The sequence below is a fragment of the Eumetopias jubatus genome, unplaced genomic scaffold, assembly GCF_037043125.1.
Source record: "Eumetopias jubatus isolate StellerSeaLion01/CBP00866 unplaced genomic scaffold, mEumJub1_p1.0 scaffold_17, whole genome shotgun sequence".
Classification (NCBI taxonomy): domain Eukaryota; kingdom Metazoa; phylum Chordata; class Mammalia; order Carnivora; family Otariidae; genus Eumetopias; species Eumetopias jubatus.
The window spans coordinates 38,697,539-38,721,425 of record NW_028274823.1 but is presented as its reverse complement, the minus strand read 5'-3'; the positions used below and the strand labels follow the sequence as shown (position 1 = coordinate 38,721,425).

At 58.2% G+C, this 23,887-nt stretch overlaps 1 protein-coding gene across 2 annotated transcripts in view; it reads left to right on the top strand.

The window, feature by feature from the left end:
* The window catches only part of RASGEF1A (RasGEF domain family member 1A), a 30,671-nt gene that overhangs the window by 3,443 nt on the left and 3,341 nt on the right, over nucleotides 1-23,887 (top strand). The window contains exons 2-7 of one of the 2 annotated variants that reach the window (XM_028098615.2): nucleotides 16,859-17,059; nucleotides 19,462-19,584; nucleotides 21,196-21,333; nucleotides 22,186-22,407; nucleotides 23,042-23,116; nucleotides 23,445-23,537. In XM_028098615.2, the coding sequence (XP_027954416.1) occupies nucleotides 16,859-17,059; nucleotides 19,462-19,584; nucleotides 21,196-21,333; nucleotides 22,186-22,407; nucleotides 23,042-23,116; nucleotides 23,445-23,537 (852 nt within the window). Of the gene's footprint in view, nucleotides 1-12,388; nucleotides 17,060-19,461; nucleotides 19,585-21,195; nucleotides 21,334-22,185; nucleotides 22,408-23,041; nucleotides 23,117-23,444; nucleotides 23,538-23,887 lie in introns of those variants that run through there. The other variant, XM_028098614.2, reaches the window with a different exon arrangement.

Here is a 23,887-nt window from a genome sequence, read left to right as displayed (position 1 = left end):
TTGACTAAGTGAGGGAAGGAAGGAAGGAAGGAAGGAACAAATACAAGGCCTGAAATGGCCCGTGGAGATTGCTTAGTTCTACCTCCTTGTTTTACACATGGGGACACTGAGGCCCGCAGTAGCCTGGCTTACTTGAGTTCAGCTAGGAGCTCAGGGGCAGAACTGGCTCCCAGACCAGGATGCCTCCACTGTGCCAGGTTCTGGGCTGGCTGGGTCCCTGAGGGTTCCAGGACAAGGGGGATCCCAGAGGCGGACAGGTTGAGGGGCCCTGGGGTGAGTGGTCAGGTGGGAGCATATGCATGAAGGCATCAGGGTTTTGGGGTCTCAGGAGAAGGAGGGCAGCCAGGGACCTTTACTGGGGTTCTTTGGCCTCTCCCCTCAGAAGTCCTGCGGCTTGCAAGGGCTCTGGCCCTGTGGCCTCCTGTCACTGGTGGGGTTTCTCTGGCCAACCCACCGCCCTGCCCCTCAGCCTCCAGTGGAATAATCCCGCCCTGACTGTCCTGCTCTCACCCGCCTGCCTGACTGGGGCCAAGCCCACGGCATTTCCCAAATGTCAGTGTGGCTGCCCCACCAGCCGCCCCCTGCCTGAGGGGTGGGGCTGGCGAGTGTGAGTCAGAGGACCCCGAGGGCCAGCTTCTGGGTCTCCCTTAACCCTTAAGAGGTCGCTGTGCCAGTAAGACAAGTGGAAACCCAGTCTCCAAGGTCAAAGGCTGCGGAGCTGACCTTCATCCTGGAGCTAACTGATCCCAGAGCCTGGCCTTCCTGTGAGCCCCAGGGCCGTGAGCAACATCCTTAGAAGAGGCTGGCAGGTTCCCAGAGGAGGCTGGAAACTGGCAGTGCCCAGTCCAGAGGGCGCAGATGGGGTCACAGATGTGTGGTCAGCAAAGCGTGCTGTGGGCCAGGTGGCTGGCCGGGGTGGCTGACCTGCGTGGACACTGTGTCCCTGGCCAAAGGCTGGGACACCTGCAGAGCTGGGAGGTCCCAGGGCACCGGCTCACACACACCTCTCCCTATTGCTGCCGCTGGAGTGAGCAATCACAGCCTCTGCTCCACATAGACTGAGTGGGGATATCTTTGGGGACAGGGACACCTGTACCTAGGGGAGGTAGATAGGTAACCTATTCATTTTTTTTAAATGTATGTTAAATTAATTGATAAGTGGACTCTCTCTTACTAGTTTGAACAGATTTTTCAGTTTGGCTTCCTAGAAAGCCTAAGAAATTAATCAGATTATCTGCATATAAGGAACATTCTAGCTCTTCATTTCTAATGTATCTTTTATTTATTTTCTTATCTTACCGTGTTTTCTGAAAGGGGCAAAACAACATTAAATAATGGCAGTTGTCCTTGGCTTGATCTTCATTTTAATGAGAAGGCCTGAAATGTTTTACTAAGTCTGAAATTGGCTCTGAATTTCAATAGATATTCTTTATCATGAACAGGATGCTCTTCTCTTTCATTAATTGCCAAGAGTGTACACCGAGAATGGATATTAAATTTCATTGAAAGCCTCCCTATATCTAGCAAGATCATCAAATTCCTTTCCTCCTTGGACCTATTAATGTGTTGACTTATTAGCTTCCCTGAGCTTAATCATCCTCATGTTTCTGGAATAAATCCCACTGGGTCAGACTCAATTGTGCTTTAAAATGCTTCTGGGTTCATTCTACTGATAAGTTGCTTAGGGTATTTTTCATCTATATTCATAAGTAAGAATTTATCTGTACTTTTTATTAGGGGACAGATTTGTCACATTTATAAATCATAGTTATGTCAGCTTCGTAAAACAAGTAGGAAGGGTTTTCAATATGAATTGTGTGGTTGAAATAGTTTAAATATATAAAATTATCTTATTCTCCAAGGCTTGAAATAATTCATTTTAGAAACTGTCTCAGCCAAGAGTTGGTTTAATTTTTCCCTACGGTTTGGTTGGCTGTCAACTTACTTTAATTTGCACTATGGTATTGGTCTTTTGGGGTTTTAAGCATTTTTCATCTATTTTGGTTATTTATATTTTCTAAATAATATCCCAGTTCAAAATGCTTTCGGATCTTTTAGCACAGATTTATGTAGTCGATTCTTTTAAAGTTTCTCCTCCATATCTGAGGCTAGATTCCCTTTTTCATTCCTAGTAGCTGTATTTTTGCATTTCCTCCCTCCCACCATCTCCCCCCCCCCTTTGTTCCCTCCTTCCCTTTCTTCCACCATTTTGTTGATTAGAACTGCCAGAGGTTTCTCTTTCTATTTTGTGTTTTGAAAAAAAAAAAATCAGCCCTTGAATTCAGTCAGCAAGTTCTACTCTCTATTTCATTAAATACACTAATTTATCTTTCAGTAATTACTTCTTGTAGTTTGCTTTGCTGCAGGTCTGTTTTGTTTGGAAGCTCTTTTTAGCTTTTTGAGTCAAGTGCTGAGTTCATTTCCATTTTTTTTTTTTTTTTGTTTACTTAAAATATATTGAAGTCTATGAATATTTCTCTGAGAACAGCTTTGGCCATATCATATTTTATGAGGAGTTTTCTTATAAGGGTTATTTCTCTGATGTGTCTGTAATTGGAATTTTGATTGTCTCTTTAACACAGACATGATTTAGGGAAGTTTTTTAATCAAGTGGGTAGACTTTTTTAGTTCATCATTTAGTAATATCTAGCTGTTGTGTTAAGTTGTGTCCACAATGTTCGGTCACCCATACATTTCAGTTTGGGGACTCCTTTGGGGTTTCATTGGTGATAGGATGTGTGAACAATGCAGGTGAATACTCTGGATGGAAGAATATGGCTTTCTGTTTTGATAGCACGGTTTCCATGTACTGTCTCCTCATGCTTCCATGCCCCTGGTTCAAGGGAATGCACTGCCCTCTCTTTCTTTCTTTCTACCCCTTGTCTCTGGGTATCCACCACTTGTCAGAAATTGTAAAAGGTTCTAGTTGTTGTTCTGCTGTCTATCTGGTCCATGAAGGGGAGCTCACTGCATTGTGCTTGGACTTAGACCGCTGACCCATTTCCTGGGCTCAGCAGGGCAGGTAGAGTCTCCTGTTTGCTTTTCACTTTCAGCCCTTGGCAGAAAGAACCAGCCTGCAAGAGGTGACATGGCTGGACCCCCAGCTCTGCCTTGTCAGACTGCATGGCCTTGGGCTGTCCTTAGCCTCCTGGTCTGCATCTCATCTGGAAAGTGCACAGTATGCCTTGGAGGGTGCTGTGGGGAGGTGCAGGATGGCCCAGCAGGGGGGAAGCTCTCTGTGAATGTCACTCATTGGCAGTGAGGTTGCTGGGCCGTTTCAGGGAGGTCCTGAATCCCTCCCAGCATGGGATTTCTTGGGGGCACATGCACGGCTGGTCCTGGGACCCTGGCCCGACCACTTCCCCCCACAACCGCAGCTGCAGTGCTGCCCTCCCCGGCCCCTCTCTGCACACTCCAAGCAGGTGGCTCCATCTGGGCCAGGCTGAGGCCATCTGACAGAGCCCTGGCTGGCTCCCACCTGCCTTCCTCTCACACCTGCTCTTCCTTCTCCTGGGTCCGTGCTGATGGTTCTAGGCTTTATGTCAGATTGCGGTGGTCACACTCACCAGGCTTCAAATCTCAGCCCCCCACTTTGGAGCTGTAAGATCTGGGCTGATGCTGTAAGCCCTTTCAGTCTGTGTTCCTTCCTCTGGAAAATGGGATGACAGTATGTGTGGTGCCTTGTGTGGGGAAGTGCGTTGCCCTGGGGAGGGATGGACGCCTCTGTGCCCTTGGTATTCCTGGGGGCTGGCCAGGTTCTGGGCCAGGAGACGTAGGGGGTGTGTGCAAGGGAGTGTCCACAGGAAGTGACACAGGGAGTGGGAAACTTTTTGTTGGAGAATGAAGACATGTGTCTTGGTCCTTCCAAGAGGCTGTGGCCACCGGACAAGGCCATGGCTCTCTGGGCTCAGCAGGGAGCCAGGAGCCCCCTGCCCTCCACCCCAAGGCCGGTACACAGAACCCTTCGGCTCCCACAGCACAGCGGGGTCCCAGGGGCACCACTCGGGGCGTCTGCCAGGAGGATGACAATTCAAGTAAAGGAAATTGATTTTTATTTGTTTTTTAAACACAAGGAAAATCGTTGCTCAGCCTAATTAGATGTCATTTAAAAATAAAGGAACTGTGTGTTCTTATTTTTCTAGAACCCAGCAACGCCAGGCAGCCTCGGAGGTGGAGGTTGACTATCACTCCTAGAAAGGTCTGGGCCGCAGCCGGTCCCCCACCCCACCCATCCACGCTGAGCGCCCAGCCTCCCTGCCTCTCAAGGACCCTCAGCTCTGGTGTAGTCCCCTCACTGTCGCCTCCTGGAACCTGGGCTCTTCCTACCTGACAGGCGGAGCCCTAGTGACGGGCCAGGCTCTGAGTGCCAGCCTCTTGGGTGGCTGCTCCGCGGGGAAAGGGGACCCTAGAGGAGTGGGTGCAGTAGAGGTGGGCATCTGTGCCCACGGGGCACCTTGAGAGGACTTTCCAGAAATGACAGGCCTGGCTCCCAAGTAGATCTCAGTTTGCGCATCCTCCTGTCCCAGCCTGCGCCTGGCTCAGCCTCGGGAGTCCAAGCCGCCCACGTGCAGGAGTGCTGGGGTGACCCCTGCGGAATCCAGTGGAATGGGCCAAGGGGGAAGGAGGCCAGAGGAGAAGGGGCGGGGGAAGGGGAGGCCCCAGGCCCCCGCCTCCGGCCGAGGACCCCGAGTGGCCCGGGTGGGAGGCCAGCGTGCCAGCCGGCCGCCCTGCGGGAAAGGGCAGTGATTCTCTGAAATCCTACCTGCTCTGTCCCTGGGCCTCTCAAGGCTCAATAATGGGATGGTTATTGGTGGACAATGACATTTTGTCTCCCGAGCAGCCACCAGAAGAAGCTGACTAGACAGAAAGGGAGGAAAGAAGGAGGGGGAAAAAAAAACAAGGAAAAAAGCCGGGCTCGGCGGAATTTGTATTTAGGAGTGTGAAGACGAGATGGCAAGATTCCTTCACTCAATTCAAATAGTATTTGGTGCTAGGAAGGAATTCAGAAGGAAAAACAATGAATCCTGCGTCTGTAACAAAGCTTTAATTATCAGCATCGCCCCCTAGGCCGGGCCTTTGTCGAGGCGGCGCCCTGTGAGGTGCTGCCTGGCTCTGGTTCCCATGGCAGCCGCCTCCTGGCTGGAGTCCGGGCCCGCAGCCCTCCTCCAGGCCCGCAGGGGACGCAAAGGTAAATATGGCCCTTCCTCATGGCTTTCGTGGTGTGATTTCTTGAAGCTTGGCTGATGTAAAAAATTGTCACTCCTTGCCCTCCAGGAGCTCCTGCTGCGGGCCTGGCGGGGCCAACAGACTGGTGGGAGCGGTAGGGTGCTCCCGTGGCCCGACCTGCAAGGGTGGGACCAGCCAGGTCCTCCCAAGGACTTCCCTGCTGGAAAGTCCATGGGGGTGCAGAGGGAGGAGGGCTGAGGACCTGTGCACAGGGGTGTGTCACCCCCTCCACTCCCCCAACCTGGGGCAGGGGCCAAGCAGCCATCCCGAGGCCAGACGCAGCTCTGAGCCCCACTTGCCAGGTCAACGGATGTGTCTGCCTGGAAGCAGGAGGTAGCTTCTGTCCACTTTCCTCCTGTGGGCAGGAGGGGCCCGCTGCTGTCCTGGGCATGGGGTGGCGACAGGGACCCCAGAGGTGGGGTCAGGAAGACGCCAGCACCAGCCCCCATAATCTGTGTCTAGGAAGGCAACAGGTAACTGTGATGACAAGTCCACCCAAATCAGCAGGTACAGAGCATGTCCTGAGCCTGTGGCCTCGTGCATGCTTACTGTCCCCGCTGTGGATTTTTGCAGAGGAGGGTGTGGCTCCAGCTGGTGGGGTGGTCAGACCTCACTGCCAGTCTGCTGGATGCCCAGCTCAGGCTTGCAGCCAAACCCCGTATATTTGCGGCATGTGGCCCCAGCAGACAGGACCGGGCTCCCTGGTGCTTAAGGGAGACCCACTGCGGTTCAAAGTTAGGAAGATCTGAGAGCTGGGGCTTGGGGAGGGGGAGGACAGCCCCCCGCCCCGAGCGGGAGGTTCCTGCCTTAGGAGTGTCTGAATTCAGGCTGGGGCTGCTTGTGCCCTGCTGCTGTTGGGGGCCGTCCTCCGTTCCTGGGGGTGGAGGAGCCGGAGGATGGGCAGCAGGTCTGGAGGAAGCTGCTCCCCAGTGGCCCGGGATCCAGCCCCTGAGCCAGAGGGCAGGCCTGGGGCCACATGTGGCTTGCAGGGTCTTGGCTCCTGGAAGCTCTCATACCCACCAGAATCTATGGGAATGACTGAGCTAAGCAGGCAGACTCTCAAGCAGGTGTTACCTGTGCCCTTTGCAGATGACGCCCCCAGGGCTTGGCCACTGGCAGGTCACCGGGGGTCTGCCCGAAGAGCTGCCAGCACCACCTGGCCCCAGGAGGGGAGGGAGGCCGCTCGAGAGTGTTCCAAGGCCCAGCGCAGGGATGCAGCCCCAGCTCTAAGGGACTGGAGTAGGAAGAGGAGGCGAGGGAGGGAGGGACTCTGAGCTTGTCATGAATAACAGGTGTTTTAGGGAGGGGGGAGAGGCGGGAGGACCGGAGAGGGGAGGTGGTTGCCCTTGGGGGGGTACTCCTCCTCCCCCTGTCTCCCTTCAGCCTGCCCCACCCCTGCCTCTCCCCACTCCCTGGCTGCAGGCACTGTGCCCCCCACCCCGCCAGCCCAAGGGTCTAGCACACAGCTGCCCCTGCTAGTCTGGGCTCTTGGGCTTGGGTTTTCTGCCAGTTAGTGGGATCCGGGCACCCTCCGGATCTCTCCCCATCCCCTGGCACCCTGCAATGAGCGTAGGACTGTGGAGGCCATGGTGAAGTGACCTGTCTGTCCCCTGCAGGCTCTCTGGCTTTGTTGCCATTTTCTGGTCTGTGACACGATTTGGGAAACAGCAGGATCACAGGATAGGGGAGATTAAGTGGGATGGTGGGGGGACTCACGAGGCCCCGTCTTCCCCACCTAGCCTGTCTTGCCTGGGGCTGAGGTCTCAGTCTGGCCCTGTGCTTCCCAGCTGGAGGGAGGGAGGAAGCCCCAGGATGCTGGCCACAGCCTCCAGGCACAGAAAACACAATGTGTATGATTGCCTGAGCTTCTGTCCAAACCAGGAGGACTCTGAGACTGCCCCCTCCCCCTCTCCCAGGGGTGGCAGAGCCGGGAGGTGAGTTGGGCCCCTTGGCTCACCTGCTGAACATGCAGCTTTCTGCTCCTCCCCCACCCTAGGGGGCAGATTCTTAGTTATAATTTAGAGTCATAACATTCCGGAGAATCGAGGCCACCTTCACCATCCTGATAGCCTTCTCCTGGCAGGGGAAGCCCCCTCCCACTGCTGGCCCCCCTCAGGTGGTGTGACTTGAGGGGGTCCAAAGAGTAGGCAAAAATCTTCCTTGCTGCAAAGGATCCACTAAAGGTTTACCGAAAGATTTTGCATATGCGCAAGAAATCCCATAAAAATGTTGGGGGGGGGCATGCATTAAAACAAGCATTTTATTTACAAATTTGTTTTGTCTTGCAACCTCCTGCTTACAGTTCCTTGCTGTGTAAAGTGAGGGTCGCCTCAGCCATTCCTCTTCCCAGTCTGCACCCCAAGGGGGTCAGCTTCAGATCCCAGGAGAGCCTCCTGGAAGGGGTGCTTCATCCTGGACAAATGCCAGAAGAGTCTCCCCGGAGCCCCATGTAGGCAGTGGAGGAAGGCGGGGAGGGCGCCCTGCCCACTGCAGCCCTGCATAGAGCCGCATTTAGCGTGGCTGAAAGACAGATAATCAGGAAATATTTGTTTGGAAGTGAGCAAGCAAGACATGCTCCAGGGAAGATTTCCAGGGAGCCAGTGGGATGGAAGACTCATAGGTCTTGGGGCCTGGAGGCCTTGGCACCAGCCCTTCCCTCTGCTCACCGTGCTCTTCCTTTTCTAGAAGTCTCCTTTAGGGAGGCCAGTCTCTCTACCTGAGAGTTACCATCTGCTCTGTCCCCACACTCCTGATCCTCTCCCCTTCCTCTGCCAGAGCACCGATCTCCTTCAGACCTCTAATAGCACACCTGTAGGTACGGATCGTTGTGCATGGCAGCCACGGTCTGCTCCAGTGGGGGCCCTATGGGCACCCCCGTGGGCACAGAGAGCCTTGTTTCCTTCAATGGTGGATCCCCAGTGTCTAGGCAAGTCTTTGGTAACATTTGTGGATGGATGGATGGATGGATGGATGAATGGGCAAGGAGTAAGGGTTCTGTGGGACACCCCACCTCCTACCGCACCCCAGTGCAAATGATTTTAGAGAAGCAGACAGCCTAGAAGGGTGATGAGGGCCATGGTGCTCCTGCCCAACCTTGGCTGCCCCAGAGTCCCCAGCAGGGCTGGGCTCTGTGTGTCGCTGGCCCTGGTCCAAGTAGCCAGCATGATTTTCTCCCCAGTTGCAGCCTCTGAGTGCCAGTGGGGCTCCTGCCTGCTCCCACCAAGGCTGGATTTTTCTAGAGCCAGGATGAAACCCAAGATAGCTCCCTGAATGCACTCATTCTGAAATATCTGCCAAAGGCTGCCCTCTTGGTTAAGCTGTCCACCAGGGTGGCCCACAGGGCTGGTACCCAGCTCTCTCTAGGAGCACGTTCTCTCTCTCTCCCGCTCCCCCTCCCCTCCTCTGTCTCTCTGTCTCTCTTTCTCCTCCAGCCAAAAGAGGGGAGACTGGCAAGATGTGTAATTTTCAGTTGCTAATTGTGATGCCCTGCAGCTTGCAGAGCTAAAAATAGTCTTCGTTTTTGTTGAGTAGGTTAAAAAATAGAAGCCCACGTGCTGCCTCCAAAAGAAGCATCCCTTGCGAAGCCTGGCGAGGCGAGGCCAGCGGGGGCCCCTCTTCCACCTCCTGGCACGTCCCTGGGCACTCATGCGGGATGGGCCCGGAAGGCCATTTTTGTTCCCCGTTTTCCAAGAAGCTGGGATTCTTAACTTCACATCCGTAGGTGAACTTCTGGGAACCCATCAGTTCCTGGAATTACATGCAGAATGCCGTGGAGTGTGCATTTATCCATGTGACCAGGGCGAGGGCCTCAGCCTTCCTCCAACGCTCAGAGGGTCAGGTCCCAGCCAGGGACATTGTTGAGCAGGAACGACAGTCCTGAGAAGGAGCAGGGATGTGGGACTGACAGAGTCACCACCATCTACCTGAGCAACGTTATACAAGTGCTGTGATGAACCGTGGGGGGTCTCTGTGCAGCCCCCTGGCTTAGGGGGCGTTGCATCATGTGACATGTGTGATGCCCAGCCTCTGGCTCGGCTCCAGCTCCTCATGACAAATATTGGAAGGTTAGTCAAAAGAAAGCTTATCCCCGCTTCTGTGTTTCTCAGAAATTGCCAGAATTGCAGACTCCACGATTTGGAAGGGGTTCTAAAATTCTGACTGTCCTGGGAACCTACCCCCATTCTCCCCTTCGGAGTCAAATGGAGGCCTGACACCGTTCCTGTCCTGCTGTGCAGGGGACTGTCCCCTCCAAGGGCTCTTGTCCCCACTAACAGCGGGGGCAGAGTTGGCTCTGTCTGAGGTTAGCCAGGTATCTTCTGTGTTCCTCCCTTAGTCCCTCTGGAGCTGAAGGAAGTGCTTGCTTCCTGCAGATGCCCTGGGTCAGGTGGAGTCCTGCCTCCCGTTGCCCAGGACAGGCCTTCGGGGGCAGAGCTGGTGTGGGGAGCCCAGCAGTGGGGCAGGCCACTACCCCTCCTGGGATGAGGCTCCTGCCGCATCTGGCGGCTCTGAGTGAAGCCCCTGGGGAGTGCAGCCATGAACTGGAGGCTCCCTCCATGGCTGGGAGGCCGAGGATGAGGGCCCGTTCATGGGAGAGCAGGCTGGGCATGCGGACATCTCCGGGAAGGGGGCCGGGGCTGCCCGGACAGCCGGGAACGCGGACGGCTCGGCACACAGCGCAGTAATTGGATGTTTCTCCAGAGTCAGTGTCTTTTATACTCCCTCCCGGGGTATGTTCAAGTAAACTGTGAGGACGTCAGCTCGTCCGCGGGGGGAATGTTTTACGAGACCGCTGGGCAGTGTCAGGCTCCCCTGGGCCTCGCAGGGTGGCTCAGCACAGGGAGCAGGAAAAGCCCTCGGGAAGGAGGGTGACCCTTACCCAGGCCTGGGCGGACATGGGTGTATGGGACACGCAGTGATGGGGCGCATTTGGGTGCTCACAGCAGGCTCTGGCTGTTGCAGTGAGGCCTTGGCCTAGAAGGATCTGGACCTCCGCCAGAGCTGCAGCTCCCAGGAGTCTGGGGGGCTCTGGGGGAGACGGCAGTGGGGTGCAGGGTCTGTGAAGGCCGTCTTGGGCATCGCTGGGGTTTGTGAGTTGAAGGACTGTGCCCCAGGTTACAGAAGGTGCACACAGGAACGGGGCATGGCTGTCCCTCCCAGGGCGAGTCTGGCTTTTGCACACATGTGGCCCTCTGTGTTTTGCTGCCCGAGGGAGGGGCACGGACCCTGCAGGGCCCCAGTTTGCTGGCGCCACGTCAGGAAACACTGTGGCAGTGGGTGGCACTCACATCTCTAGCTGAGGTCTCTTAAAGAGGCTGCATGAGGGAACTTGATTCATAATCTTCTACAGAAAACTCCTAAAACCCCTCCTTCCCCATCTCCGCCAGGTCTCTCGGGCCACCGGGGCTGCCTGTGTTCTCACCCCTTAGCCTTTCCAAGTCTCTGAGACCGGCTGGCACCCCCCCCACCCCACCCCACGCTGTGCTGCCCTCTCCTCCTCCTGGGCTCTCCGTGCACACTCTGATGCTTTTGTCCTTTTGTCTGTGCGCGGGGAGGGGAAGTGTGTGGAGAGGCGGGGCAGCTGCAGATACTCAGAAGCAAAGTACTTTGGCTGGGTCCCCAAAAGGGGCCTTTGATCTGAGTTGCGTGGATGCAGAGCTCCAGACTGCCCCCCACGGGAAGGCCCCCAGGCGTCCAGGACCACGTGCAGGCAGTCGGTGGCCCGGCGAGCAGAACCCGGAGACCGGGGTTACCTTCTGTACTGTGACGGCCTGGCCTGCGAGCCCTTGTCCTGGGCCGGAGCAGTCCTCCGGGCGTTCTCCCTCTGCACTCCCCAGCCCTGCTGTGAAGTTCTGGGGCCAGTGCCCTGTCCCGTAAGCTGGGCCATCAGCATGTGCCTATTGTGGGTGTGGCACGGGGGACAGGAACAAGACAAATGGATGCTCTTCTCCGAGCCCAGCTTCCCCAGAGATTGGAGCGTGAGTCAAAGCTTACGTGCCTGCACCTACTGGGGAGTGTGGTCCCCGGGAAGCAGGCAGGAGGGGATGGATGCGTGGGATGACTTCCTATAGGAGTCCCTCTCACTGGATGTCTTTGGAGAGGCTCTGTAAAACTTTTCTATCTCGAACAGTCCATCTGGGGTGAGGAAGGGGAATTTACCTCTGCCTCCCATGTCCCATTGATCCGAGCTCACCCCTGGGGTGTACCCTGGCCCCCCTGACCTCTGGGATGCACAGAACGTGGCCTCAGCGAGAACCCACAGCTGAGGGCAGGAGGCATGTGGCCTGCTCAGGGGTGACGCCCTGGGCCAGGGGCTGGAGGTCAGAAGTGGTGGCCCCCAGTGCTGGCCACTCAGGTGTCACTGAGGTCAGGCACAGGGGTGGCGGGCCATGGTGGCATCTAGCACCACTCCCGGGGCTGCTGGCTTCCATTTTCTCATCTAGCCCACACCGCCACCCTGCCAGGGAAGTGAGGCAAGAAACTATATACCCAGTTGCGAGAAGAAACTGAGGCTCAGAGCAGCTCAGAGCCTTCCCCGTTGTCCTTGAGACAGTGTGTGTCTCCTAACTCCATTCTGGACTCTCCCACTGAAGTCCCAGACCTGAACCCCCATGAAAGGACCTGGGCGGGTGTGGGTGGGTGGTCACGGGGTGGGGTGCAGACGAGGAGCATTCAAGGAATGGAGTTGCAGAAGGCTGGAGGTTTCCCAAGGTCATGTCCCTTGTTGGGCCATGGAGGGGGAGCAGGAGTGAGCACTGAAGCAGGGGTAGCTGCAGGACCCCACTGTAGCCACTTCCTGTTCTGGGGAATAACGGCAGATATGCCAGATGGAGTGGAGTGGTGTGGGGAGCCCCGGGAAGGAGCCCAAAGATGGATAGGTCGACGGTGCAGCTCGTTGCTTGGCCCACCTGGCCTGCCTCACCTACGGCCAGCCTCCTGGACACGGCTGGTGGCAGGTAGCGGAGAGTCCCTGGGACCAGCCCTCCCTGCCTGCCCCCATCCCACGCCAGCCGCCACGGTGCCACTCTGCCAGGGCAGGAGCAGTGGGCGTGGCCTCCCCCCCCCCCGCCGGCCCCCGGTCCCCTGGCTGCCTTTGAGACTTGGGGCCCAGGTGCAGGCAGGACTCCTCCGTAGGCGCTCCCGGAGAGCAAGTAACACCAGGCGCGAGCCGGGCCCGCACTGGCCCGTGGCTGCTGCCTCTACACTCGGGGCCGGGTATCTCCCGCCCGCGCCTGGGTACTGGGGCCCCGGACCTGCCCTTGTGCTCACCTGGCCCTGTGAGGACGGTGGGAAGCTCGCGAGGCCCAGCTGCCAGGAGGCGGTCAATCACTTTCACCTGCCTCGCTGTGAGCCGAGTCTATAATTGGCAGGTGCTTGCCTTCCTGCCCGAAGAGGAGGAGCCGCAAGGAGCGGAGGAGGTGGGGTGTGAGTCCGTCTCCCACTCCCCGCAACAGGCTGCTGCTCTGTCCGGGTGGGCCCCAGTCTCGGGCCCTGGGGAAGTCGGTGTGGAAGGCTGGCCCACTCCAGCTCCATCCTCCCCCGTCCTGGGCCTGGCCTCAGGAGGCTTCCAGAGCTCTTCTCCGAGTGTCCACAGCCTCCGGTCGTGTCTGGGTGTAGCGAAGGGCAGCAGAGGTGAGTGAGAGGCCCCCTGTACCCCCTGCTCCCATTTTCCCCCAGAAAACCCTGAATACCGCCCTGGCCAAGTCCAGTTAAGTCAGGATTGCTGGGGGCGGGGTGGGCAGAGTGTTTTCTTAAACACCCCGGGTGCTTCTGGAGTCCGGCGGCAGCACTGCCCCCGGGGAGGCAGGCTCTCCTCACCTGCAGGCGAACGCTCTCCAAGGCCCAAGCCTGTCCCACAAAAGCGCCGTCTTGACGCGGCAGGCAGGCCGGGGCTGGAACCCGTCCTGCATTTTTGTGAGGCGGCTGGTGGAGGTGCTGCTGGTTGGGCCTCGCCTGGAGCAGAGCCGCTTTCCGAGAGGATCGAAAACTCCCGAGGACCGGTGAGTTCCGACCGGGGCCGAGGCACCCCGCGCACAAGTCCCCTGGTGGTGCTGCTGCCGTAGCTCGGGCACCGCACTGGCTTGAGGGCATCCGTGCGGGGTCGGGCTCTCTGAGGCCCCTGGGGGCCTGTGCGTCCTGGGCAACCCGCATGGCCCGTGCGGGGTGCTGAGCGGGCACGTCTGTGGAGTTGGCTCCTCCGGGATGGGGAGGTGAGAGAATGTCTCGCGTGCCACACTTTACACAAGTGCCCATTTCATCCTCCCAGCAAGCCTCAGACATAGCCCACCCTGTGCCCATTCCCCAGATGAGGAAGTGAAGGCTCCGAGAGGTCGAGGACCCTGACAGAGCTCCAGGTGGCCGGGCCACGCGCAGGTTCAGGTCCCCCGACTGCCTTCGCGGCCATCCTGGCACTGCCGCGATCTAGCTGTGTGACCCGGGCCAGTTCCCTAGTCTCTCTGTGCCTTGTCCTCATCTGCAGAGTATGGAGAATAACAGGTTTTGTGCGGGTTCTTGTGGGGTCCGTGAGGAATAGCGAGACAACTCGGTGCTCACATTGGTGTCACTGATGGCTCGTGTGATGGACTCAGTCTGAGCTTGCTTTCTTATTATGATGACACTTGCTGTGTCTCCCCCACCCAAGATAGGAGCCACTTTGAGTGGCCCTTCCTCGAGAAGGGGGCCAGTCAGGGACAGTGGTCACACAGGAGTGTGGCCAGTGATGGCAGTTTCTGCTCTTGCTGGGATGGGAGGGGAGGATGCCACATGCAAGAATAGAGGGGACCATGGAGCCAGGTGTGGTGGCCCGTGGAAATGCCAGGCAGGTAGAGGGCTCCACAGGGCTTGTCCCCAGCCCCACTTAATGGCTGCAGAAGTGGAGGCTGGTTAGATTTGGCCAGGGGCAAGGAGCTGGCTGTTGCAGAGTGGGCTTCAAGCCCGAGGGTGCTCTCAATCTTTGCCCACTTGGCATTGTACCTGGAGACCCCTCAGTGCTCATGGCTGGGGGTGGGGGCTCTCTTAGGGACTGAGAGGCCCCCAGGACCCGTGAGCTCAGTGCACAGAGGAGGCAAGAGAGGAGGACATGTGGGCAGGCAGCATCCCTTGGGGGGGTCCCCGGGCAGGGTAGATTCGGGGGTGGTCCCGTACAGCCCCCGTGGGCCCTCCCTGTTCTCTGAGTGGGTTCCAGACCCCTACCTCGAAGCCTGCCTTTCTCTGGGGACCCGAGGTGGTGGCTGTGCCTTCATCCACAGGCCCAGCCTCGGACCTCAGCCTCTCTAAAATGCCTTTATAAAAAGTGCTGGTTTCAAAACTCAGCCTCTTTGCACTAAAAAACAAAGTTATTTTAAAAATGACAAAATGGATATGCCATTTAGAAAAGTTACCAAATAGCTTGCAAATGTATAGAATGGAAAGTGAAAGTCTCCTTCTTCTCCAGCTCCCTTGTAGTAAACTCTGTAACGGGTGTGGGGGTGGATGGCCACGTGGTTCCGGGCATTTATGTAAACTTATATTGATGTCTTTGAAAAAATGGGCAATATGGGATCTTGTGCAGTTGGGGAGTCCAGTTATGGGGTCCTCAGCCCAGATGCTCCCCGAGCCGAAGGGATGGGCCTCTCCTGGCAGCTTCTCCCTGTGGCCCGCTGGGCTGGGCAGAGTGTGGGTGGGGTGCACTGGAGGACTGAGACCCCCATGAGGGTGAGGAGCCTTGGGGGAGGAGCAGGGTGATGACTTCTGGGCTGGCCACGGGCAGGTGGCTGCCAAAGACACAGGGACTTGAGCAGCCTCAGACGCCACCCCCCCTCCACCCCTGACAGCTTGCTAAGGCACAGATCACGGGCCGCGCCTGAGTTTCTGACTTGGCAGGTCTGGGGCAGGGCCTGAGAATGTGCATTCTGCCATGTGTTGAGGGGTGTGTTCTGGGAGTCTGAAGCCCCATCCCAAGTGGGGCAGCTGAGCCTGGGGACCAAGGGCATGTCAATCCCTCGGGCTTTCCTTGAGCTCTTACTCTCCTTACAGAGGATTTTTTTGAGAATCCTAAGGCAACCTTCAGGTGTCTGGCACGTTAAGCCTGCGTTATTTGGGCCAAGGGCCCTTTTCCCCTCATGCGAGGCTCAGCTGATATGCTGTGGGGTGGGAGTCGGATCTGCTTGTGTAGACCTTGGAGCGCACTGGTCCTGGGCCCTCTCATGACTAAAATAATCATGACTACTGTTTGCTTGCACAGTGGGAAAACTGAGGCCACACGGGCTCAGAAGCTTGTGCCAGCTTGGGTCTTCTGGGCTGGGAGCAGCCACGGCAAGGGTGTACATGGGGCGATCTCCACCTCTGGGGATGCAGGGCCTCACGGCTGCCTGGGGAGGCTGGTGCGGGGTGGTGGTGCCTGCTGGCCGGTGCTGGCCGGAGCACAGGAAGGCCCCGCTCTTCCACTCTGACCTAGACCTGCCTGCCCTCTAAGCGGGCAGACGGTGCGACTGGTCAAGCCAGCAGCTTGGGCCACTCTGGCTGCAGGAGGAAGAGCACGCACGTGGGCACTAGAGGCCTCGGGCTGCAAATGTGCCTCACTTGTCCCCACGCGGCACCTCCCAGGCTCTCCCAGCTGCCGCGGGCAATGGGAAACTGAGGCACAGGAGGGCTGCAGACTCCCCTAGACCTCAGGAGGACTTCCAGGAGGCTCTGCTGCTGTGTGAGGCCAGGCCAGGCCCCTGTGGGCGGCCCCAGCTCTGGGAGCACTGAGCACCCCCCAGACTGCTGTCTGACATGTCAGTCTAATAGGCATTTCAAATTCAGCATGTCCAAAAGCAAGTTCCAGATCTTGCCCCAAACCCCGCCCTCATGTTCTTCCCCATGCTAGTCAATCACTCAGGCCCAAGAGCATCCTTCACAGCATCCGGAGTCGACCCTGCTCCCCTCCTCTGCTACCACCTGACCTGAGCAGTCTCTTCCTGGGTTATGACAAAATCCACCAATTGGTTTTCAGATCCTCCCTTGCTGGGTCTCCACACAGTAGAAATAGTGACCATCACCCTGAGTCAGGTCATTCTTGTGCTCGGAGTCCCCCTGCCTCCTGTCTCACTCAGAGGAAGAGCACATGGCTCCCTAGCCCCCAGGTGTGCATAGTCTGGTTTGTTACTCCTCAGTTCTCTCTGCTTCTTCCCTCCAGTATACACTGGCCTTAGGACCTTGGCACCTGCTATCCCTTATGCCTAGAATGTTCCTTTCTCATTCCAGGATGCTCCATGACTAACACCATCAGTCTATTCCAATGGTATCTTAGCTGAGGCTGCCTTGACCACCCCTACATTGCTTCGTGTTCTCCTCCTCCATAGGTTCTCTTCCACTGGAATGTAACCCCAGGGGCAGGGTTTTGTGTGTCTAGGCTCCAGGAATGAGGCCTCGTATGCACAGAGCATGTTTTGAAGAAACATTTATCAGACACCGGTGGCTGCAGGCCAAGGAGTCTGCCTGCCCACCCGAGCTGAGCCCTAATGCCCACCCTTGGGTGGGGTGCCCCTTCTGGCCCTGCTGGGGCTCGCACTGTACACCTGGACACACTCAGGATGCAGGCTGGCCTGGGAGGAGGAGGGCCTGGGAGGGGGGCCTGGCGGCTGGGCCTCTGATGCCTTTTTCTTCTTCCCAGGAAACTATGCCCCAGACGTCCATTGTCTTCTCCAGCGTACTCGGGTCCAGCTGTAGTGGACAGGTGCAGCCCGGCATGGGGGAGCGAGGAAGCGTGGCTGGCAGCTCAGGGGACCTCATCTTCCAAGAGGGACGCCTCATCTCTGGGTCCCTGGAGGCCTTGATGGAGCACCTGGTCCCCACAGTGGACTATTACCCGGATGTGAGTCTCTAGGGCCTAGAGATGGGTGGGACTGGTGGGGGCCACCCAGGTTCCAGGGGAGGTTGCTTCTGGGATGGGAAGGGGCAGGCCATCAGGGAGCCTCAGCCCTACTTCCTGCCCTGCCCCTTGCCCCCAGCCTAGGGGAGAGGAGCCTGCAGTGACTTCCCTGCTGACCGCGGGCAGCTGGGAGAGGGCCTTGATGGCACAAGGAAGCAGATACACAAGGGGGTGGAACAGGGACCTGAGCTCTGGACAGGGTCTTCAGGGAGGATGAGGAGTCTAAGGGGTAAGACTGGCGCCTTGGGGTCCTGGCGAGGGTCCACCCAGCATGTGTCCTGTCCCTGAGCTGGGAAGTTTGTTTTGTGCATGAACTGCGATAGTCCAGAAAAAGGGGAGACAGCGCCACCATGCCTGGCCAGCATGCAGACCCCAAGGCACGTGGCTGCGTGGGCAGAACTGGCCTTCGGCAGCAATTCAAATCCTCCCTCTTCATTTCAAGATGCCACGGGCACGTTCTTAGAAAGATTCCCTTGTCACGTGTGGCTTCCCTTTTGCCTCCGATAAGGGGCATCCTGTAGCAGCAGTGGTGTTGGGCCTGCCCGCTCCGTTCGGAGAGTCAAGCTGCGAAGGCTTGTATCTAATGGTGCTGGAGCCAACTCAGTTTCTGGGTATTCCTGCCCCACCCCCCCGAACATGTCAGGCCTCCTCCCTCCTACCTGGGGTTCTGTCTACTCCATCCTACTTGAAAACCCTCCCAGAGCTGGGCCGGGGCTGCTATTGGTGGTGCAGACCTGGCAGCTGGGGACCAGTGGCAGAGCTGGGGAGAGGGGCCCTGAGGCCCTGAAGAAGCTTAGGGCAGGGCATTGGCGCCCAGGGGCTGGCACCTCCAACTCCAGCACTGCTCTGTGGCCTTGTGGGAGGAGCTACTCCTCTTTCAGGTCTGTCCCAGCGGAACCTCTTCAGCCGTTACCCAGTATTATCGCCCAGACACTGTGCCCTGGTATCACAGCCGGCCTGCCAGGAGAGTGTAAAGGGGTGGTAGAGCAGAAGGGTACGGCTGGCAAACCCAGCCGGGCACCAGCTCCTGCAGCCTTCCTTCCCCCACTGCCCCTGCGCCATGTCTGTGGGCAGCTGGGGATGCGTGCGCACCATTGAATCTCTGTGCTCCTTGCAAGTGCAGGGCTGCTCCCTGTGTGCTCTTGCCTTGGCTGAGAACTCCAAGGTGTGATGCCTGGGTGACTGTCATCACACTTCTGAGCCATCTGCTTAGAAGAGGGCCACCGACCAGCTGAGATCTCTGAGCACGCGTGCTGCACAGCCTGGGGACCAGACATAGGAAATGTGTGTGTATGTGGCAGCGGGTGGGTGGGGGTTAAGAGGAACCCCTTCTGTTCCCAGGAGAGTTTTCTCCAGTGGCCTCTGAAGCCTGCGTGAGGGCAGTGAGGGCCTGAGGCCCTGAGTCCCTGAGTCCTGTTCCACAGGCCTGTGCTCTCAGAAACATGGCCCAGCTTGCCCAGACTTGCCCCTTTGGGCCCAGAGTGGAGGCAGAGGGTCCTAGGCAACCCCCCCGGCCTGCAGCAGCCATGTAGGGGTAGAATATCCAGGAGAGCCCCAAACAGCTTCCCCCACTCCCAAGTCCACCCTGTCTGTAGGCGGGGGCCAGTGTGGAGAGCTCACAGGCGCTGACCCATGTCAGACAAAGTGCTCCAGAGCAGGCCCAGGGCCCTGCTCCCTTTTAGTTCAGATCATGAGGACCCCTCAGAACCTGGACCAGACAGCCCAGTGACAAGGGCATAAGGCTGTGGGAAAGAGGGGCCCTGGTGTGCCGGGGGGTGGGGTGGGGGGAGATAAGGCCCACAGCTGGCTGGTGACTGCTTGCAGCGGTCCCCTATTGTTGGGTGCTGGCTCCAAGAACGCCCCACCCTGCCCCCGACTGGCCTCCCCAGGCAAGGCCAGGGGCGACCTGGAGAAGCACGCTTGGAGCCTGGCCCTGGGGGCACTGTAGACTAGGCGATAGGCTCACACAGGTCGGGAGAATCCCACCAACATCCAGGCTTGGGTGTTCTCTCCCCTCGTGGGGAAGGACAGAGGGTGGGGGAGAATCCCAGCAGAGCAAGACTTCTGGGAGCTGAGCTTGTCAGGGGACGCCCCCCGGAGCTGCCGGGAAGTGGGATCTGATCTGTGCCTTGCGGCGGGGGGGAAGGGGGGCAGGACTTGGGTAGCAGTGAGAGAAAAGGGCGTTCGAGGTGCAGCAAGCCGCGCAGGAGAAGGCACGGCCGCTGGATGGTGCTGTTGGGCCTGGGAGGTGGCTAGCCAGGGTCTGAGCAGACCTGGGGTGGGGGGTGGGGGCCACACCGGCTATGACCTACTCTTCCTCCTCTCTCCTGGTCTCTTTTCTTCAGAGGACATACATCTTTACATTTCTCTTGAGCTCCCGGGTCTTCATCCCCCCTCATGACCTGCTGGCCCGCGTGGGGCAGATCTGCCTGGAGCGGAGGCAGCAGCTGGAGACGGGGTCTGAGAAGGTAAAGGTGCTGACGGGGGCTACCTGTCTCTGCGTCCCCGCTCCCCCCAGCTCACACTGGGGAGAGAAGCAGGCTCTGAGTACGCCCGCACGACAGCTCTGGCTGACTGGGCAAGGCTGGCTTGTCTCTGGCCCGCTTGGCACCCCTGGGGCATGGCTCCCGTGGGGCATGGAGTACACACAGAGCCAAGCAGTCTTCATGGGATGCTGAAAGTAGCTGGTCTCAGTGGGCACTCACGCCTCTTCTCAGGAGCGGCCCGCAGCAGACAGCCAGCGCCAGGCCCCCTGCTGGCAGAACAGCCATGACTCTGCGGGTGGGGGTGGGGGTGGGGGGCAGCCCTTGCAGGCTGACTCCTGCTCAGAGTGGCTTGCAGTGACTTCAGTAGGGCTCTTTGTCCCTGTTATCTCTTCTGATTGAGCCAGGCTCTGGGTGGCCAGGATGGCTGGGGGCGTGTGCTTCGGATGAGGCTTTTAGAAGCCCAGTCTGGTGAAGATGGGGCGGTAGGTGTGCGGCCCGAGAACTGGCAGGGCCGAGTCTGGGCTGCGGCAGAGCATGTCCCGCCCCTGTTTGCCGATGACTTTGTCCTCTACCTTCCCTCTCCTGTCCCTGCGGGTTTGCAGTTCAGGCCTCTGGACTAAGTTTCCTTGTCAGAGGAGGCCGTCCCAGGGTGCAAGGAGACAGGCATTGACCACAGAGGATTAGGAAAGGCTCCTGAAGAGACAGGTGGAAATAAGGCCAAGTGGGGTGGGCAGGGAGATGAAATTATAGGTGGAAGGTCAGCGTGGGGACAGTAGAAGCCTGAGAGGAGCCTGGGGTGAGCCCGCCAGGCTGTGTCCATGGTGACATACATTGCAGGGCCTCTGAGTTCAAGGCTCTAGCTCCTGCTGAGTGTGGGGTGCTGTGGTCATCTGGGGGGAGTGCCATCAGGGCCTCCTGGATGCTGCAGGCACTGGACCCTGGCAAGGAGGAATAGCTACAGGGAGTGAGGCGGCCAGCTGGGAGAGGCCCTGTAGGGCACGAGAAGCCATCGCTAGGGAACCAGCTGGGTACGTGGCCAGGATCAGGCCTGCTGGAGGCAGCTCAGCAGGGGTAGGGCAGATGTGGGCAAAAAGATGTGGGGATGAGTGGCTAGAGGCCCCCAGGGCAGCAAGAACAGTCTGGATTGGGCAAGTACAGGCAGGCAGGGAGCTGGTCAGTGCTGAGGAGCCGTGGTGGGCACAGGAGGGGTGTGGGCACGTGTGGTCATTTCAGTGGGACAGTGTGGGGTTGGGCAATGAGGACCAGTGGGACGCTGTGGCCAAGGCTTCGGCACACCTTCCTCAGACCTTACATGTGTGTGGACCCAGGGCAACAGCAGGGGTGCCCGCCCATCTCTAAGGACATGAAGCCGGCAGAGGGATGCCTGCACTAAGGGGAATAGGAAATGAAACGGGTACAAGAAAACCACAGGTGGACAGGGTGGGGGATGTCCCTACCTAGCACCCTCACCCCAATGGGGGGGAGGGTAGGTCCTGCAGGTGGTAATGGGTGTGGGGGAGATGGGGAAGCTTGTACCACTTATCTTGTTGTCAGCTCTGGAGGGTGACTTTACTCTATGCCCTGCTGCCCCAGGCTAAGCTGAAGTCCTTCTCAGCCAAGATTGTACAGCTGTTAAAGGAATGGACGGAGGCCTTCCCCTACGACTTCCAGGATGAGAAGGCCATGGCCGAACTGAAGGTCATCACCCATCGGGTCACACAGTGTGATGAGGTGAGGTCTTCCTTGGACCCTGGCAGAGCTCCTTGGGTATATGTTGGGGGGAGGGGGTCGACTCTCACAGGAGGGTGGGTCTTCTATGCTGTCACCCTTCCAAGATGAATGCTCGGTGGCTCCATTTGTGTCCCTCCCCACAAGACTCCTCAGCTGTCCAGCCATGGGCCAGGCTTGCCCTCAGCACCCTCTGCATATGGGAGACCCTGTGGCCTGAGTGGTGGGCCGGAATGAGCCCAGGCCCCACCCTTTCCTGGGTTTAGGGTGAGTCGAGTGGGAACCTAGTAAGAGGTTGTAAGAACCTGTTTGCATTTCTGGCCCCCAGCACACTCCTGGTCTTTTGTGGATACAGGAAACCTGGGAATTGCTGTGAGCTCAGCAGCTTGTCTGGCTGGAGGGCTCGGAAAGCCCAGGGAGAGCTCTGGGCAGGGCCAGGGCTGCTCCCACCCAGGGAGTGAAGGTTCCTGGTCCTGGAGGAAGCCCTTCCAGATGCTCTCTTCCCTACTGTGACAGCCCCCCCCCCCCGCCACCCCTGCTGTGGGAAGGCCAAAAGTAGTAGCTCAGCTGGACACCCCTGGGGAAAGCCATGGTTTTCAGACCCAGAGGCCTACCCCTGGCTTTGGCCTGGCCCTCAGCTCCCATCCCCACAGGATAGTCAGCTAAGCCACCCTCAGCTGTGCTCAGAGGAGCTCACACTGTATTTCATTGTCTTCAAAGGCCCAAATGCTCATCGCAGGTTTGAGTAGGGATGTGGGTTCAAAGTTAGGCATATCCTTAGGAGATAGGTTCCTTGGGAGAGGTGGTGGTCTTGTCAGCCCACACCAGCACCTTCACTGTCCCCTGCCCCCACAGGAGAACGGCACAGTGAAGAAGGCCATTGCCCAAATGACACAGAGCCTGCTGCTGTCCCTAGCTGCCCGAAACCAGCTTCAGGAGCTGCGGGAGAAGCTCCGCTCACCAGCCATGGACAAAGGGTCTGTCCTCAAGGCTAAGCCGCCAGCCACTCAGAAGGACATCCTGGGCGTGTGCTGCGACCCCTTGGTGCTGGCTCAGCAGCTGACGCATATTGAGCTGGTCAGTGCTGCCATGTGCCCTGCCTCGGGTGGGGGTGTATTCACCAATGCTCATTCAAGGCCACTGGACTCCCCCCGCCGCCAGCATCTTTTTCAACACAGTGCTGCAGGGCCTCCCCAGCTGGTCAGACTGGGGTGTCAGGTGAAGCTCACTTGCCAGCTCCAACCACCGCTTCTGGGTCCCTGGATCACAGCAGCCCTGTGTACATGGGAGGGGCTGGGGTGATGGGGACTGCAGTGGCCCCTGGAAGGAGGACTGGCCCAGGAGGTGAAGGGCTTGGAGGGGGACAGCCAGTTCCCCCCACCCTGTCACCTCATCTTGCCTGTGGCATGGGCTGGGAAGGTACCCTGCACCTAGCAGCCACTGCCCCAAGGCTTCCGCCTCAGTCCCATGAAGCGCCATTTCCTCCCTTCCCAGGGGAGGGTCTTTCAGACCCCTGGGGGGGGTTACACTTGTGGGGGGGGGGGCAGGCAGGGCCTGCCCACTGGGTGGGTGCTCTGATCAAGGCGGGGCTATGGTACTCACCTGCAAGGTCTTGACTGCTACTCTGAATGTGGCCTAGACCTTGAGTGTGGGGCCTGCCCAAAAATGGCAGGCTTGTCACCCTCCTGTGCTATCTCCTTGCCCATCCTAGGAGAGGGTCAGCAGCATTCACCCTGAGGACCTGATGCAGATCGTCAGCCACATGGACTCTCGGGACAAGCACAGGGTGAGGGCCTGCTGTGTGCTCTGGGGTGGCCTTAGGGTGGGCCTGGTACCTATATATACCCCATGGGGGGTGGGGGCCTCAACCAAATGGATATGGGTCTGGCCTGGTGCCTACTTCAGAGGGTCAGCAGACAGCGATGCAGGGTGATACATACTGAAAGGGAGCGCCTGGGGAGGGGGCGTCCTGGGAGACCTGGACCTGTCTAGCTGCCCACACCCCATCTTCAGTCTCTTTTGGCCATGGCTCCCGCTCATTTCTGGGGGTAGGACTGGGGTAGCACCTGCTGGCAGGGTCCTCAGACTCCCTGTGACCTGTCGTGTTCCACCAGTGCCGAGGGGACCTGACCAAGACCTATAGCCTGGAGGCCTATGACAACTGGTTCAACTGCCTTAGCATGTTAGTGGCCACCGAGGTGTGCCGGGTAAGCGCTGCGTGGCCCATATGGGTGGGGTGGCACTGTCACTTCTCTGAACCCACAGGGCTGCCCGAGGCTCTGACTTCTGTACCCCTTAGATGATGAAACTTTGAAAGTGGAGACAGAAACCTTCATTGCCAGGCCCACCAACATCCCTGTTACCCCTAACCCCGCCCAATCCACAGTGATTTTGAGACCCCCATCCGTGGAGCACACCAGCATGGTCCGGGAGTTCATCTGGGGCTCCCTTAGTACTCTCAGACTGCTCTCCTGCCCCTCTGCCCAGCATCGAAAATGCCACAGCTGCATTCCTGCCTCTGCAGCCCTTGAGCATCTCCCCAGCCCTGGGTTGGACG